Source organism: Stenella coeruleoalba, assembly GCF_951394435.1.
Source record: "Stenella coeruleoalba genome assembly, chromosome: 10".
Classification (NCBI taxonomy): Eukaryota; Metazoa; Chordata; class Mammalia; order Artiodactyla; family Delphinidae; genus Stenella; species Stenella coeruleoalba.
In genome coordinates, this window is record NC_137156.1 from 10,516,889 (window position 1) to 10,535,279 (window position 18,391).

Genomic DNA, 18,391 nt, shown 5'->3' on the forward strand with positions numbered 1-18,391 from the left:
CTTTGATCAATGAGCTTTACTGAACGATCTAATTCAAACTTATGACATTCTTTACTGGGAATAAGGGCAGCCTTCAATATCCTCATTTTATGGGTGAGGAAACTAGAAACAAATCATTTCCATTCTGCTAAGAGCTAATTTGCAGCTCTGTCAGGGATCAATAAGTAAATGAACTATGAATTTAAAACATAATGTTGGAACTGGTTTATATTCGGACACATTTTTGCTGCTGGAATGAGGTAAGCTGTGAGTGTGGAGAAGGTCTGATGCCAGGGAGCCCTGAAAAGAGGTGTGAGCCTCTGTCAATGACCCGAGAAAAGGAAGCAACTTTTTTTTTTTTTTTGCGGTACGCGGGCCTCTCACTGCTGTGGCCTCTCCCGTCGCGGAGCACAGGCTCCGGACGTGCAGGCTCAGCGGCCATGGCTCACGGACCCAGCCGCTCCGCGGCATGTGGGATCTTCCCGGACTGGGGCACGAACCCACGTCCCCTGCATCGGCAGGCGGACTCTCTACCACTGCGCCACCAGGGAAGCCTGAAAGCAACATCTTTACACTGCCTCTGAATACAACATTTTTGAACACAGCCCCAAATTAATTTATTTAAAACAAAACTTATTTAAACCAGATTAAAGCACATCAAAAAGTTTAATAGAATCTGGTCGATATCAAATTATACTTTTGGCTGAGGTATCATGTCGGATCTCTCCATAGAGACCTCTTGGCAAGGAACTGTGATGTATTTGCTTGTTTAACTCTCTGTTTCCCTGCCGTTTTTCCCACTGGCAAATAATATGTATATATTTTTAATTGGGCTGCACAATAAACACCAGGGGCTAAGAAATGTTCAATAGGACAGTGCTTCTCAATCCTGTCTACTTTTGCCTGTATTCTCCAGGATTCCTACAGGATACACTATTCTAATTAGCAGCAAATTTCTCACACTGATGTTGATACGTCAGATAGCTCAGTGGTTAAATACATCGCCACTTCCAATTATTGACAATAATTTTTGCAATACCTGGATAAAGAGCAAGGTAATTTCAAAATTCATCTTATCTTTGTGGAATGGATTGCAGTGAAAAGTTAGTCCTCCTTCAGCCCTATCAACAATAATGGATCTGTTTGGCCTTGGTAAGAAAGCTAGCTAGAGCCATTTGGGAATCCATAGTCTTTTGTCAACCAACACATTACACAAAGTGCTCATTTCAAGTTAGGTGACATTCTTGTCATTTGGTTGGATCTTTATCTCTCTAAGAGATTCACTCTGATGAAGGAATTGAGAATGTTAATTGGGCATCTCTTGGAGCCTTTGAAACAAATATGATTTAAACTGTCCTGTATGGCCACAGGTTTTTTAGTCCAAGGGACCCAAATACCTTCTTCGAGCAAGGATGTCCATACCACTTACGGGCAGTGCGTAAAGGAGTGTGTTTTTCTCTACTTGCGAGGATACGATAGTCAATATTTGCCTTTAAGAACAGATTTGCCTAGTGTCCTGGTTGACGGGGGTGGTATTGGGAGGAGAGGAATTTGTGACTTCTGAATTTTTAGCTTCTGTAGCCTCTGCAGGATGTTTGGTTTTTTGTTGTTGTTGTTTTTATTCTTCCCCAAGACTTCTAAATGGCTGGAACTGGGCTTTTCCAATAATTTTGAAACTATCCATGAAGAAAATTAATTTAAAAATAGACAACAGAAGTATTTTTTTACATGTGTTTCGAATGTGTCGATATTACCTCATTAAACAATGTCAGAACATGACTAGGAGGCAGGGGTCAAAGGAGATATACTTAATGAGGTTGTAACTGGAGAAGACTGAAGTTTGTTTTTTTTTTCTCTGTTTATTCCTAAACTCATAGCTTCATGGGATAAAACATATTTGAGCTCAAGCTCTCAAATAATTTAAGGAAATTTCTTAGTGTGTAGTGCTTAAGAGTCTAGGAATTTGGCTACTAAATAACTGTGTGTAATAAAGATTAGCTATTATTATGATTTATAATTGAAGAAGAAATAAGGACTCGGGTAGGGTCAAATTCCAAATTATAGAACAGGAAAATTTTTATATAAATGCTTCAGTCGAGATATCTTGTTTATTTTACATATTAGGGATTTGATGATAATATATAGAATGTATATTATCTTGAGGGTATTTGTTGCATTTTGTTAAACCTGGAAATCTTATCTTTTATCAAAATGAAATTATTATGAATGCTGATGTAATGGAAAATTTTCATTTATTTTGCTATTTTAAAATGGATCAAAATATCTCTTTGATTTTGATAATAATTTTATAACCAGTTCAGGGGTGAGGAGAATTAAAATTGGATGGCTCAGCCACAGTGCCAATCAGTTTATTTAAAGGAAGATGGAAAGATTTGTTATGACTAACCAGACAAATAAAGACTAACCAGAATTGAAAGTTAAGAGAATAAGTGACAGATTTGACAAAGTATAATAAAAATAATAGTTAAAATTTATTCAGCATTGTATATGATCAGGCATCATAATTAGAATTTTTCATACATTTTTCATACATTCATTTATCTCATTCTCAAAACAACTCAACGAGGTAAGTACCATTACGATGCCCATTTAGCAGATGTGGAAACTGAGGACCAGATGTATTAAACTGCTTGCCTAGGTCATGTAGCTAATAAACAGAGCTGGGATTCAGGTCCAGGTAATCTAACTTTGGTGTCTGTGGTAAAATCATTCTAAACTATAAGCAAATGAGCTACTATTTGTCTACGACATTTTTCTATAAGTTTAACATTTTCAATAGGTTGAAAACATTGAACATAAATTGCTATATTATGGCACTTGTATGAATTGGAAAGCATTAATGAGGTAATTATATTTTGTTTTAACCAAAAGTTAACTTTGGGTTTCTTGATGATTTTTAGCATAAACACTAGTAAAATTCATTACTTTACATATTTCAAAAATGGTGAGAATAAGAAAGGCCAGTCATGCATCCATACAATAATTTTCTCAGCTGTACTACCTTCATTTCCAACTTAACTCATTGGATTAATGGCTGCCACTTAACTTGTTCAAATGATATGTCCTGGCAGGTAAGGTGACAAATTTTAAATGGATGGTTTCCTTACAATCTTGTAATTTTGTCTGAGAGCTAGAATGGGGTAGACCTTAAGATAAAACTAAATCTCCTTGAGAAAAGCGAATGTCTACAAGAATACCTCACAGAATAAGGGAGAACCAGGTCACGAAGGAATTCACTACGTATGGGCCCAACGTGGGCTTTCCCAAGCCTTCAGCATCCGGGGTTAGGGGTGGCCAACTCAAAAGCTATTCCCTGTTCTGTATTTAGTTCTCAAGCAGGCAGCAATGCATAGGTCAACAAACACTTATTAAGGGTCTTTTGATTCTTCATTGAAAAATTACTAATACTTGCTCACTGAAAAAAAAAAATCAGACCAAATCGAATTGCATATAATTCTTCAATTCTTAAACGGTAGTTTCAGAGGTAACCACTATTAACAAGTAGGTGTGTATTTCCCCAGACCTTTATCTATATGTCTATGTCTATGTTTCTATCTACCTAGAAATTTCTTGTACAGAAATGGGATTACCCCATTTACATTGTTCTGAAGCCCCTCTTTTTTATTTAATAAGAAATCAGTATCTTTTTATGTATTTTATATATTTTGTTCTTTTTTAATGGCTGCATAGTGTTACACGGTGTTAAGTGTGCCAAACGTATTTAAGCACATCACTACTGATGGACATACAAGTTGTTTCAAATTCTTGCTATTACATAATTGCTGCAATGCACACCATTGTACATCTATCATTATACACTTGTGTATTTCTGTATGACAAATTTCTGAGAATCGAGATAGGGTGAAAGGGATGTACATTGAACACTTTGACAAATACTATCAAACTGCTTTTCAGCCTGTGGGAAAGACCTCGTCGCTTGACTTCATCTGGAAGTACCAATGTTCCCAGTACAGGAAAATGGCCAACCGTTCTGAGGAACAAGCTGTTTCTATTCTCCACCATAAAATGAATCTTCTATTTTCATTAATTAATATGTGTAGCTTCAATTGGTAATAACATTGTTCTGCTTTATGGCTTCTCAGATAGGTAGCAAGCCCAGAAAACATCAGCGACCCTGGGGTTTTGTTATAAGTAATTGACATTCCTTTGGTGATTCACAAGTGCCAGAAAATAAAGGCCATGCTCCCTGGGGTCTAAACGAAGACGTTGTACGTTTTGGGTTCAGTAACTGATGTTTCAAGAAAACATAGTATGGGGTGATGACTCACCCCGTGGTAGCTGTCCTCCAGCTCTGTCCTTTGGAGGAAGCATTACTGTGGATGTGCTAGTACTTTTCCCTCCTTCACCAAGAATTTCCTTAGGAGAGGATGCCTAGCATGTGCCATGGTTGGCCTCACCCTTATCTTCTATGGAGCACGGTGGCCTGCAGTGCGCGGTCCGGGCTTGGCACAGAGAAAGCCAGCGCTCAAGGTAGGCGCTTAGCAGTCACCGCCAGTAGCTGAGCAGTGGAAGCAGCAGAGATTCACAATGCAGCCTCAAAGTTGAGTTTTAGCGTGTAAGGTTACAAGCGTATCCTGTGTTTACGATAAAAACTGAAGCCCCCTTCCCCCTCTTTCCTACTGGGGCCCTCCACCCGATTCGGGTGGAGTGAGCGCAGACCCGCTGAGGCGAAGCTTGGTAAGAGAGGGAGGTGGCGGCGGCGGCACGTGCGTCTTGGCAGCTCCGAGGTTGCGGCGGCAGCGGCCGCAGGAGCACCAGGACCAGTTGCTGCACGCTTCATCAGTTTGCACTGCTTTCTTCTCTCTTCAGTGAATTTCCATTTTGAGGGTACAGCTCCAAAGGAGAAAGGTGTGGAGGGGGCTTTGGAATGTCCAGTGTGGGAAGCCAAAGGGGGTGCCCACTACGAGGCAAAGAGGAATTGGCTCTGGCCCCCCTTCCCCTCTTGCTAGGGCGAGACCGACGCTTTGGCAACGGAGCCTGAGAGAGGGGTGTGTTTGTGGTGGTGGCGGCTCCTTAGGGGTCCTTGTCTCCTCGGAGAAGCCAGACTGCTGAGGAGAAGGGCAGGGGTTCCGGCGGCGGCCCGGCGGGTCCCTGACCCCGGGCGCCGGGGGGTCCCCACTGGGCCTGGGGGCCCCGGCGGTTGCCATGGTGACGCAGGGTCGGTGGCTCCGCGCAGTGGAAACAAAGCCGCTCGCCTGCCCGCCAGCTCCTCGCCCGAGCTCCTCCTCCGCCGGCGCCGCCCTCCCCTCCCAGGCGCCGCCGCCGCCGCCGCCGCCGGAGCGGCTCCCGGCCCCGTTCCCGCCGCCGCCGCCGCCGCCGCCACCACCGCCACCGCCACGGCTGCCGCCGCCGCCGCGGGCCAGGTAACGCGAGCGCGCCCGCCGCGCGGAGGGCTCCGGACGGGCGCCGGGGGTGGGGGTCCGTCCGCACGCTGCGGGGAGCGGGCGCCGGGGCCCGGCTGCACCGGAGTCCCCGAGGGGCGCGTCCCCACCGGTGACGGTCTCCCCGGCCGCCCCGCAACCTCGGAGGCGCCCGGGGCACGGCGGCGGCGGCGGGCGGCAAACTTCGCGGTCGGCGCAGGGCCCGAGCCTCCTCCCGGCGCGACGGCCCTGCCGGTCCCGGCTCGACGGCGTACGGGGCGTGGAGCTGCCCGGAGACGGCCCGGCGCGCGGGTGAGGCTGTGCGGAGAGGCGGGGGTGGTACCTGCCTGCGTTATCCTTTCTCTCTCTCCCTCTCCCTCTCGGCGTGTTACCGAGGCTTATAGAAAGAAAAAAAAAAGATACGAAAATATTTACCTCTGGACTTTAATATTAGTTTCCTAGTTGATTCTCTTTGAGGACGGGATGATGCTAAGGTCTCCGAGGGAACAAACGAGACTTTTTTTAAAAACAGTCTCTGAAAAGTGAGCCCAGGCTTACATGCCTGGGACGGGAGCATTTTGAGGTGCTTCTGAAGTTCGTTTGGATTTTGAACATAACCGCCTTTATCTTTGGAAGGTGTAACTAAATGGGAAAGGTAGCCCGGTTTTCCCATCCGGCAATACCAGCGTTAATAGGATCAATACTTTGTAGATTAGATACTTGGTACCGATGTCATTGCTGCTGTTTCTGGAAGGTATTGTGTTCGTGCTTTAAGGAACTGGAAAATGCCTTGCGTTTCTATGTGTGAACCAGGTGCAAACCAAAGCACCTCTGAGGGCAGGTATCTGGGCGGTGTTTGCATCTGTTTATGAGTGTGATGCAGAGGGTTTCGATGGCGTTGCTAAGGGCATTCGGGTACTGGATGGGGAATTGCTCAAGTTATGGGTAACCTCCTCTTTTCTCAACGGCCCCAAGCCTCGCCATCATTTCGTGATATTTAGTTTGTTGCAGACACAAAGAATGGATTAAAAATAGGATTGTGAAGACTGTTTTGTAGCTACTTAGGTATCATCTTAGGTGTACTCATGTGAAAGACGGAAAACAGTTTTCATTTTTAGAAATATAGCTGATCAATTCAGAAGGAAATAATGTATTTGTTAATATTTTTTAAATTGGGGAGAAATGTCACATTGATAACTGGAAGATAATTCAACTTATTAAATTGTGTACCCAACTTAGTAAAATAATTTATAAGTTGGAAGAGGTCAGTTAGAGAACATTATATGGAAAGCAAGAAATTATATTTTTGCTAAAAGGTAGTTAACGAGAAGAAATCATTGGCAGTGATCATTTTGAATTGCAGTTAAGTTGATTAGCATTACGGATGTTAAAGCTACTTGAGGTGTTAGACATAAAGTGATATTCCTCTTCCCTCTTTTGGGATTTCAGCACCTGTTAGCTAGCTGATTACTAGGTTTCTAAGTCTGTTCATATTTGCTAGTAATTAAAATTTTTTTTAAATTTATTTATTATTTTTGGTTGCGTTGGATCTTTGTTGCTGCGAGCGGGCTTTCTCTAGTTACAGCAAGCGAGGGCTGCTCTTCGTTGTGGTGCAAGGGCTTCTCACTGCAGTGGCTTCTCTTGTTGTGGAGCACGGGCTCTAGGCACGCGGGCTTCAGCAGTGTGGCACGCGAGCTCAGTAGTTGTGGCTCGGGGGCTCTAGAGCGCAGGCTCAGTAGTTGTGGCACACGGGTTTAGTTGCTCCACGGCATGTGGGAGCTTCCCGGACCAGGGGTCGAACCCGTGTCCCCTGCATTGGCAGGTGGATTCTTAATCACTGCGCCACCAGGGAAGCCCTTTGCTAGTAATTTTAAGTCGTGTCACTTCATTAGAAGATTGTATTGGAAACTAAAGAATTGAGTTGCCGCAACAATTTGCAGATTATTTCACAATTGGGTTTGTTGTTCAACTGAATTTTACCTGTAGAGTGATTCACAGATATTCTGCTAAATACTCTTTGATGATGGTAATGAAATGGGACATTGATTAAAATGAAGTCTATCTGTTTTCAGAAGATAACCAGGAGAGAAAAATAAGTATTTTCTCATTTAAGCATGAAAGGCAACCAGGATATTGAATCCTGGTCCTGTTATATAGACAGAATATAGTTTCATGTTTTGTAACAAAAATAATCGTTTTTGTGTTCTTTTTAAGGCACCAAGAGTACAGCTTTATTCACATCCCTGTTAGCAAATCCAACATTCAAGTGAAAGTATTCTGGACCTGCTTTTCAGCCACATGGGCCCCTCACTATGAGTTCTAGCCTGTGGCCCTTAGTTTGTGTTCTGAAGAAAGGAGGTAGCCAATGTTAGTTCAGCACAATAAGGACTCATGTTTTGCCTTTGCTGCTAGCTCACACAAGGCACAGGATTCAAGACAGTTTGGCATCTTTAAAGCCGTATCGCTTTCTGCCAAAAAACTAAAGTCAGTAAACATCAGCAATAAACAGGCATGTATTGCAAGCACCGCTTTGTTCTAGTGGTTTATTTACACAGGCTCTGAAGCAGGAAATGAAGCTTTTGTCAGTGAAGTGAAAAACAACAATTTGGCATGCTTATATATGTTACTAGCATCATGAGGTAGGTGCATAACCAAATAACGAAAGCAAAAAGTGCTGTGATATCCACAGTACCTTCTTAGGAAATGCCAATGGGAGTGTGGTGTACGTCCATGGTTGAGACTGGCCACCTGGTGGAAGTAGGGAACAGCACACAGCATCCTCAGGTGTAGAATACCAGTTGTCACTCTCGCTCATTCACAGTAATAGGAGTCTTCTGCGATTCTAGGCTTCAGAGTCTTAAAATTAGAAAAGTCTTAATTTTGTAAAATTATTTTATAATTTTGGAAAGTCATAGTTTTATAAAGTCTTAATTTAATGATTAAAAAAAAAAACCTGGTCCTAATTTTTGGTTTACGTTGTAAAATTTGGTCTGATAATTAAAACCACAGCCATTGTTCTACCTGAAGAAGTATGTAACTTGACTTACCAAGCAGGTCCAAAGAGATAAAAAGAGCCAAGGCATGTTCTTGTTTAAGTAGGATTAACCTTGTACTTGTGCCATTGAAAGTCATTTGTTTGTAACCGTATGAACCTGCATGGACAGTATTAGGCCACAGAAGCCTTTGTTGGCTGTTTCTGGGTCAGTGTTCTCTAGCAATTTCTAGCACTGTGGTAACGTGATGACTGCTTGGTAATTTAGCATGTTGTACAATGTGTTGTAGCATTTGTAAAAGCACATTTCTGAAAAAGTGATAGTTTCTTTTAAAAATGATTTCTTCATTACCAAAACACTTAGGTTTGGATTTGTGGCTGGGGAGAATAATGTTAGCCCCGTGACCTCGAGGAAAAAATGCTATAAATGTAAGGTATTGTCAACTGACCTGCTGTGCGTGGTGGGTATTGATTATAACCACTGTGCTGAGAAAAGGCATGGGAAACCCATGCTGGTGGTGATATGAAGGGGTGTTTTGTGCCGTGAATTATTAGCAGAGATTGACGGAGGCTGAAAAACATTTGTGGGCCCATACTTCATTTTTTTTGTGCCCTCAGTTAAAATGAGGATAAGCTCTCTTAAGCCATTTTATAAACCACTTTACAAAATGGGAAACACATATTTATACAGTCTAGCACAGAATTGGAGTGTTATAAACATAGTTCGAGGTCAGTGATTGATTTCCATATGTGCCAGTTCTTTGTAGCAATTATATAGTTTTGGACATCAGTCAGCAAATGTTATCAGGTGTTTCCTTCTCTTTATTCCGTATCACTTGATAAAGTCACCTGAGCTCTTATGGTTGAGGACTTACTTGTTTTCCAACTACTATGATTATTCTTTTACTGTATGTGTAACTCATTACATACAATACCCAAATATTCTCCATTGGCCTAGTTTTCAGCCTTCCTTTTCTTATGGGGAAAAGTTACCAGTTAATTCTTAATGCTATTTAAGTAATTTTATATCCCCAGGGCTTTTAGAAAATATGATTTGGTTAATTTCTTATTCAATCAGAAAAATATTAGAAACTTAGTTTATAATGGTGTGTAATTAAAAAAAAACCCACAACACATGTTATAATCCTTAATTTCACATTTCAGACATGTACAGAGGTTGTGTGGTGGATAGGAAAATGTGGGATCCTGTTAGGTGACCAAGTGCTCATTTCCCTAACTGCCTGGATCTAGATCTCTGCTTCTTTACCTCATAATCAGTTGAAATGAAAGCCAAAGAACCTCAAAGTGGAGGCTTCAGTGAGTTAAAAAGTCTTAGAAAGGGAGATTAATACACACTGAGACCCCGCCTGGCTTGGAGTGAAGGGGAGGGGAGGAAAAAGATGGATGGCACTGATCATCTCTTCAGCACCTTATGGTTCAAACTCCTGAAGCAACTCCCCACGGGCTGTTTACACGGTTTCCAGAGACTCTGCAACAGAGACGCGGTTCTCATCACTTAGCCCCGCTTTTTCTCCCGACTGAGTAAAAAGTGACTCCCCTGAATTGTGGTGCAAGCACACTTTGAATATTATGAACCACAAATTAGGGCATAAGAATAAAGATTTTCAACGCAGATATATTATATATAATCTAATTGGTCAGGGAGAACAGTTAGATAATCAAGACAGTAATGGAGCTATAAAATAAAACTATGTGTTTGTCCCACATATTTGGTGTGTTCAAACGAGAAATTGTTGCTCTGAGTATCAGTCCATTATGAACTGTCTTCCCTCTATGATAACCAAAGTCGTTCACGGGAGACATGGCATTTTACACAATTTTATCACTACGTGTCGTGTCAGGCATAGTTGTATTGAAGAATAGATGCTTACTCAGACTCTTGAATGGTAAACCTCTAATGAAAGGTTTCTGTGTGGTCTTATCTGGCATTTCGTCTTGTTTCATATAGTTTCCTCTGACCCTGGTTAGTATGATTGCAGTTCCATCTTTTTTCTATCAATCAAACCCTTGCTAGCGCTTCCTAATAGAAGCTGTGTTCTAAACACTTTACAAATATTAATTTATTTAATCCTCTTAAGAACTCTACGAAGTAGGTACTACTGTGATTCCCCATTTTCAGAAGGAGGAAACTGATGTGATCTTTCTCTGTTATATTAACCTACAGATACACAAAATGTACCAGATTCCTGGCTTCTTTATGTCAAGGAATGCAGCAAGCTTTGCTTTTTAATTCACTGAAATAAAGGCACTTGGGCTTTTTTCTTATTTTAATGGAAAGAAACAAAACCTAAAGTCATAAAACGAGAATTATTTCTTCATAGTGTATTGTGACATATGCCAGTGTGTTCTATACTTTAAAGAACTAGAATAAGCTAATTTATACAAAAGATACTTTTGAAGGTAGTTGTTCTTTCACTTCTTATTTGTATTCATATATTGAAAGAATATATATTCCCTATGGTGTTAGCCTTGCTATATACATGTAAATATATCTTTTATATGTGTCTATTTTTTATTGCCTTATGTAGACTATCGTCAGTCTAGGCTCACCTTTTAAAAAAATTGAAGTACAGTTGATTTAAAATATTATATTAGTTTCAGGAAGACAGCGTAGTGATTCCGTATTTTTGCAGATTATACTCCATTATAAGTTATAATTCCCTGTGCTGTAAGCGCACCTGTTCTTTTCTCAGTAGCTCTAACCTGTCCGGAGGACCAGGTGATGCTCCCTTCTCACTCAGTCTCTTCCAAGAGAACTCTGTGTATACCATTTTTTTTTTTAACAATTTAGCATGTTGTTGGAAAATACATGTATCTGTTTTTTGTGCTAGACTGTAAACTTCTTAAGAACAAGAACTTACTCATTTCCAAAGATAAGATAGGTACAAATGTGCTTTTCTTATTTGAATACTTAAAAGATTTTTTATGTGATATTAAATTATTATTTTTAAATCTAGTTCCAAAGTCAGTATTGAGGGCCTTAAAAATGTCAATTTTAGGGTCTTAGGAAAGTGACTCAAATTTCTTAGAGTAGTATTACTTCAGTTATCCAAGTTTCAAAATGTATCATTAGGGCACTATAAAATTACTTTGAGCTTTTAGTTATTTGAAGTATGACATTAGAAATCAAATACCACAATTTCATTTTCAAATTATTTGGGTTCTTGAGGGTCTTTTCTTAAAAGGTTATATGTAAAAAGCATAAAAAACACTAGCTAGCTTAATTTTATACCAGCAGTTATGCATAAACTTTTGATTATTCTAGTCAAAGAGAGCAAAAAATGGATCTTTAAAAATCATTTACGTTTGTCTTTATAATGCTTTTAGTATTTTACCTTCTAACCTCTCTCCCCCTTATAAGCTCATGTTCTCGCTGTCTCCATAGAAGAGTGATTAAGTGTTTTAATTTCAGGGGGCTTTTCTTATTTAAGCTATATGAAAAGTAAGATTAAATAAGAGACAGGTGTCCATAAAAGCAAGTAATGAAATATAGTTCTGTAGGTTCTTTTAATAATAAATATTGTAATAGCTATCATTAGTCTATTAAGTATGCTACACAAAATATCTTTTTGAACTTCACAATAACTCTTGTTTCCTCATGTGTAAAATGCTAATAAATAGCTTATCCAAGATCGCACAGAGTTGGGACATTTAAAAACATGATTTGCGTGATAAATCACAATCTGAAGTTGACTATGATTGCTTTGTTCATTACCAGCCAACAAAGAAGGCCTTCCTGCTGCAGTGAAGATGCTTTTTGACTATGTATGTTTTGGAAAGAGTGCAGTTGAGGACTGCCTGGTGGGGCAGATTCAGGATGGTGGGTGTGGTCAATTTCGAGAGGGGAGATGGTTCTCAGGAGGTAACCAAAACCATATGTCCTTGTTTATGTTCATTGATGCAGACTCTAGGTGGGGTTTTGGTGTAGAAGGAGGGGGAGAACGTTTCCCCTGAAACCTATTTTTAGAATTAAAAACAAAATGAAAAGGAATTATCTTCTCTCTCCTGAATTTGTTTTATTTGGTACTGTGCCCTGGATTCAGAATTAACCCCCAAAAGGGCCATATGAGATGTTACAGGATGAAAAGAAATGCAATGAAAAGTAACTCAATAAATGTCACATCCCTCAGGCTGGACTTCTCTGAGGGTCAGAGCAATATGTTCTCTGTCACTGCGGGAGAGTTCCTTGTCTTAGGAATCCGGAGGCCTGGAGTATGGGGATCAGAATGAAGTCAGAAGCCTTGAAAACTGTTCTCATTTGGGTCACTCCCTTTTGTACATCATGGTTTTTTCCTGGAATTCCTACTGCAGACCTTTCTTGGTAGCTACTGGGAAAAAAGAGGGATGAGAGACTTTTAGTTAAAATCTTAACAGCATGTAAAAGCTCACTTTTTTGAACAATTAGTTATTTTTGTCGATGTGAGCCTTTTTTCAGGTTCAAGGGCAATCTGAGGGTCAGTAAAGCACAATGGTTAAGAGCATGCATTTTGAAGCCAGGCGGCCTGTATTTGAATGCTGGCTGTCCTACCATCTAGCTGCATGACCTTGGGGCAGCTCCTTCATCGTGCTGTGTCATCATTTCTTGACTGTGAAATGGGGAGAATATTTACTTACTTCATTGGGTTGTGAGGATTAAGCGAATAAATATGTGTAAAGTCTTAATTATTAGCAATTAAGAGTATGTTTTGTCTACAGAAAGAACAACTGATATTTGATGTTTTTACAGGTAAAAATAAAAATCGAGTTTCCTTTAGGCCTCTAAGTTCCAACTTACTTATCTTCTTATTCTGCTTATAGAACTGGTAAATGTGAGCCATCACCTTCACTTTTTCTTCGATGAAACTTTAGTTCAAATCGAACAGATTGAGCGCCTTAAACTGTCAGTCTCATTGATAAACTTAGTTAAATTTCAACCCTTAAACATTTTCAATTGTGTATATAAATTTCATATAGTTGATTTTCTTTTTAAACAAATCAGATGCTTAGTGGGCAAATGTACAACTCACATGAGTGAAACCTTTCCAAATACTTAGCTCAAGTTCCTTTGACTGTTCCATCACTTACAAAATTAATATTTTATAGACATAGCCAAATCCTCTTAAACATTTCAATCTAAATAAATCATATGCCTAAATACAGCACACATTTTAAACGAGAATCACGGGGCTAATCTGTCAGTTTATGTCAGATTCTTTTAAACATTAAAAACATAATAATTATGCACAAACTGTTCCAATTAATATAAAACATATTTCTAAACTTTTCTAAAAAGTATTAACGTGAGTCTGATTTTCTTCATCATGTCTATACACTCTAAACCTTCTCTTGATTGGAAAGGCACTTACCCATTGGAAAGAAGTTTATTATCTCGGGTAAGCTGGAGGTACCATCTTAGGTGAACTTTCGTTATCGTACCATTCGACATTGATTTCGAGTTACTGCTTGACTGTTTTTCATTGAAACATGGCTCCTTATTGATCATAGATTTAAGGCTTAGATGCTGCACTTGGGCTACATACATCCTGGATAATTCTTCCTGTGACCTTGAATGACAGGCTTCACCCTCTTTTGTAGTCACCATGACAACAGGTGACTCCAAATTGTGCTCTTCAGATAGTACTGGTGTTTTAATCCTTAGACCAGTGCTGTCCAATATGTCATTTTAAGTTTCAGGTAGCCATATTAAAAAAGTAAAAAGTGATTTTAATAAGAGATTTTACTTAACCCAACATGTGCAAAATATCATTGTAATTTCAACATGTAACAATATAAAAATTACTAACAAGATTTTTGACATGCTTTTTAATTTTTTCGTGAAGTCTGGCATGTATTTTACACTTACACAATTTCTCAATTTAGATGCGAAATTTCCACCAGTTACAATGAAGTGTAGTCCTGCGCAAATGGTAAAGTTGTCGTTGATGGAAAAATATTGGACATTGCTTCAATTTCTAAATTTAAATTAATTAAAATTAAATAAAATTAAATTATATTTTCCATAGTTGCACTAGCCGTATTTCACATGCTCAGTAGCCAGATGTGGTTTGTGGCTACCATATGGACGAGTGCAGCCCCAAACTGGATTCAGATTTGCTTCTCACCTAATTTTTCTGTCAGCTCCAGGCTAAGCCCCGCTGCTGTTTCAGATATCTTCTTCTACTCAGTTGGGTTCTTCATTTCTCCAGCTCACAGTAATTTTAATGGCATCCGATTGGCTTGAAAGGCATTTTAGTGTCATTTCATTAAAGCCCAATTTCAACTCTTTTCTACTTTTACAACTGGTTTCTCAGACAGTTTTCTCATTTGTTCATTTACAGCAGTAGTAGTTTCAAAGGAGATGCACTGTTTCATCATACGTGGTTTGCCACGTAGAGAGAAATGTTAAGACTTCAATGTAACCCGTGTGTGAGCCCAAGCGGCTGATTCTGGCAACCCTCCTCCTTTTCCCTGTCTGCTCACTATCCTGCCATCCTCAACAACCATCTCTCGTCTTCTTCTGTCCCCTCAAACATGTGCCCCCTCTTGCCTCCTTGCCCTCTGTCGATGACCTTGCTTCTAGAGAACTTGCACAGGCTTCTACCACTGCGTCTTCAGTCTCACCTGCTTCTGAACGCACGCCTACTACCATCTCCCCGAGGGACCCCAAGTGGCTGGGCTCCTTTCTAAACCCTCCCCCTCCACTTGTGCGTTTGTACCTTCCCCTCTTGCCCACTCACAGATAATGGTCTTTTTCTCTATCATCAGTTTCCCCCCACTATTGGATAATTTCCATCAGTTTATATACTGTAATATTATAAACTTTTTTTTTTTTTTTTTTTTTTTTTTTTGCGGTACGCGGGCCTCTCACTGTTGTGGCCTCTCCCGTTGCGGAGCACAGGCTCCAGACGCACAGGCCCAGCGGCTATGGCTCACGGGCCCAGCGGCTCCGCGGCATGTGGGATCTTCCCAGACCGGGGCACGAACCCGCGTCCCCTGCATCGGCAGGCGGACTCCCAACCACTGCGCCACCAGGGAAGCCTTATAAACTTTAATAATTTAAGCTCACCTTAAAAAACCCCACAAACACAATACTTCCTTAACCCCTACATTTTTCTTCAGCTTCAACACCATTTCTCTGCTCTCCTTTATAGCAAAATGTCCTGTAAGAGTTGATCTTTGCTTTTTCTCTCCTCCCATCCTTGAATCTATCCCAGTTAGATGTGCACACCCACCATTCCACTGAAAGTGCTTCAAAATGACCTTGCCAAATCCGGAATCAGTTCCCAGTCTTCATCTTACCCAGCCTTTCAGTAGCATTTGAGAGTTGATCAATGCCTTCTTCTTGAAAGACTTCCTTCACTTGGTGTATGCATTCACTGGTGCTTTAGTCATGCTGCGTTACAAACCACCCTAAAACTCAGTAGCTCACATTTAATTTTTCGTTCATAGGTCTCCTAGGTAGGCTGCATTTCAACTGATCTAGGTTGGGCTGAGTTGGGTGGCCCTGCTCCAGGCTGTGGATTGGGTTCAGATCTGCTCCTTGTGTATTTGTTCTGGGATTTAGGCTGAGGAGACTACGCAGGGTCTGCTCTTGTCATGGCGGATCATTGGGGTCCCACAGTGAAGTCGAGCCACACAGGCACACCGAAGGCCTTTTCTTTCGTCTTGTCCACTAATGTTCCTGTTGGCCAAAGAAACTCACATAGCCAGGCCTGACATCGGTGGGCAGGGACGCCACTCCATCCACAGTTGGGAAGGGAAGGGGAGTGAATATTTGCTGAACAGTCATTCAGCACATCACACGTGGCCTCCAGGACACCTTTCTTTCTTGCTTCTCTGCCCATCTCACTGGCTTTACAGCTGAGCGTCCTTTGACGGTTTCTGCAGATTTCTCTAAGCATTGCACGGCCTTCAGATCTAGTCTTTGGAGTCCTTCCTTTCTTTGTCTACCCCAGTTTTCTAGGTATCTCATCTTATCGCACAGCTTTAATATCATCTTACCTGCTGATGAATCCCAAATTCTTATCTTCAGTAGAAAATTCTTCCCTTCATTTCACGCTCATGTGTCCACTTGACATTTCGACTTGGATGGCTAACTAGGCATCTCAAACTCAACAGGTCCAGGGATGTACTCCTGAGTCCCTGTACCAATACTGCCCCAACCTGCTCCTCCCACAGCTTTTCCCAACTTCGTAAATGGCATCTTCGTTCTTTCAGTGGCCCTGACCCTAACTTTGGAGTCATCCTTGACTTCTCCCTTTTCCCTTCCTGTGTTAAGTTGAATCCATTAGTGAATTTGTTGACCTTGCCTTCAGATTTGATCATTTGTCACCACTTCCACCACCCCCAGTAAGTACAGTCTGCTACCATTACTCTTGTTTTACCTCAGGTACCTTCTAATTGGTTTCCCAGCCTCTGCCCTTAATACCTTACAGTCTGTTTCCTTTGTAACAATGAGAACAATCTTTTGGAACTTGGAATCAGCTACAATCATTTCCTTGCTCAAAGGACTGTGATGCCAAGAGAAAACAAAATACAACCCCCGCCCCCAGGTTCCCTTCTCACTTAGAATGGATGGCAAAGTCAGTTCAGGGGCCTCTGAGGCCTCCCCACATGCTCTGGCCCCTGCTAGCCCCCACCCCGCCCCCTGCTGGCTCATTGCACTCCAGGCTTGCTGTTCTCTGAACGTACCAAGCCTGCTCTGGCCTCCAGATCTTAGCACTGCTGTCCCCTTGGCTGGGACTCTTCTTTCGCCAGATATTTGTATGACTTAACTTCCTTGTTCCTTTCAGGTCTGTACTTGAGTGTTATCAGAGTGACTTACCCCAAACACTGTAAAAATGTAATCTTTTTGTCTCTCAAAGTCTCTGTCCCCCTTACCTGTTCGTCTCAATAGCACTGTTACCACCTAGCACATCGTGCAAACAAACAAAAAGTATATCTTTGTCCTCCTCTTTCTTCTACTGTATAAAACCCATAAAGACAGTGGCTCTGTTTTTTTTTCCTGCTGTATTTTCAGTTTCAATGCCTAGAACATAGTAGGTGTTCAATAAATATTTCTTGACTGAATAGAAGAATTTTATCGGATGCCTGATTCCAGCACAGGGGATCAATCTTAGAAAAACTCCAGAATATTATAGAAGAGTTTTAGATTCCCATAGTCACGCCTTAGTGTTGTCAAGTGGTTGTCTCTGTAACTTACTAAATGATTCCAGAGAAGAGCACAGAAGATGCCATCCTCTGTGCTGGTAAACAGATCAGAATTACTTATGTGGTAGAACTTGAGACATCTGTAATCATCGAGACATGAGCATCTCCACGGCAGAGACTTTTTCTTTTAGATGAGGGCTTATAATAGTTCCTTTATACGTTAACTGTTTTGTTGAAGTCTTAAAAAAAAAAAAAGGTATAGTTCTGTCTTCTCAAGTCTTTGTCAAAATGGATATAAACCATTTGAAGATCATTTTTGAACTCTTGCCAATGTAAATATGAACTAGAATTTCTTATGTGCAACTTTAGGTCTAAGAAATAAAAGGAGAACACCTAAAACCCACTTCTCTATAAGCTTGAATTAGCAGTTTGCTTGCAGATATTCAAATATTAATGATAATAACAAGCACTTTAAAAAACATAGTGTCCCAAGAGCTAGAGGCTGCAAAATCAAGTAAGTCTAATAGATTTATCTCTTTTTCAAACTGAAGTTAATGTATTTTGGGGAGGAGAGGGGTTGGAAAGTTGCGCTTTAGCAGAGCTTTTAATTATCTCATAATCACTGAAATGTGAACAGGACTATAGAAAATACAAAATATATCCCCACTCTCAACCTATGAATTAAAAAACAATTTTGCTATTAATTGTAGCTGATGTGTGGGTGTCATTTATGAACTTTCTCCTTTTGAGCTTGCGTCCATGTGTCCTGAGAAAGTGAACAGACTTATCGGAGATGATTAAGTTAGCGCCTAGGTACTAAAAGATGGAAGTTATTCATTGGTGCATGGTCTGCCTTGCTGGCTCACGG

General features: G+C 40.9%; 1 protein-coding gene across 1 annotated transcript in view; it reads left to right on the plus strand.

Moving 5' to 3' along the window:
* Window positions 1–4,404: 4,404 nt before the first annotated feature.
* Window positions 4,405–18,391, plus strand: part of LOC307192367 (uncharacterized protein) — a gene marked incomplete at its 5' end in the record, with an annotated part of 55,930 nt that continues 41,943 nt past the window's right edge. Inside the window, 2 exons of the mRNA XM_079933202.1 lie at window positions 4,405–4,491; window positions 4,971–5,693. Coding sequence (XP_079789328.1) covers window positions 4,405–4,491; window positions 4,971–5,693 — 810 coding nt within the window. The remainder of the gene's footprint in view (window positions 4,492–4,970; window positions 5,694–18,391) is intronic.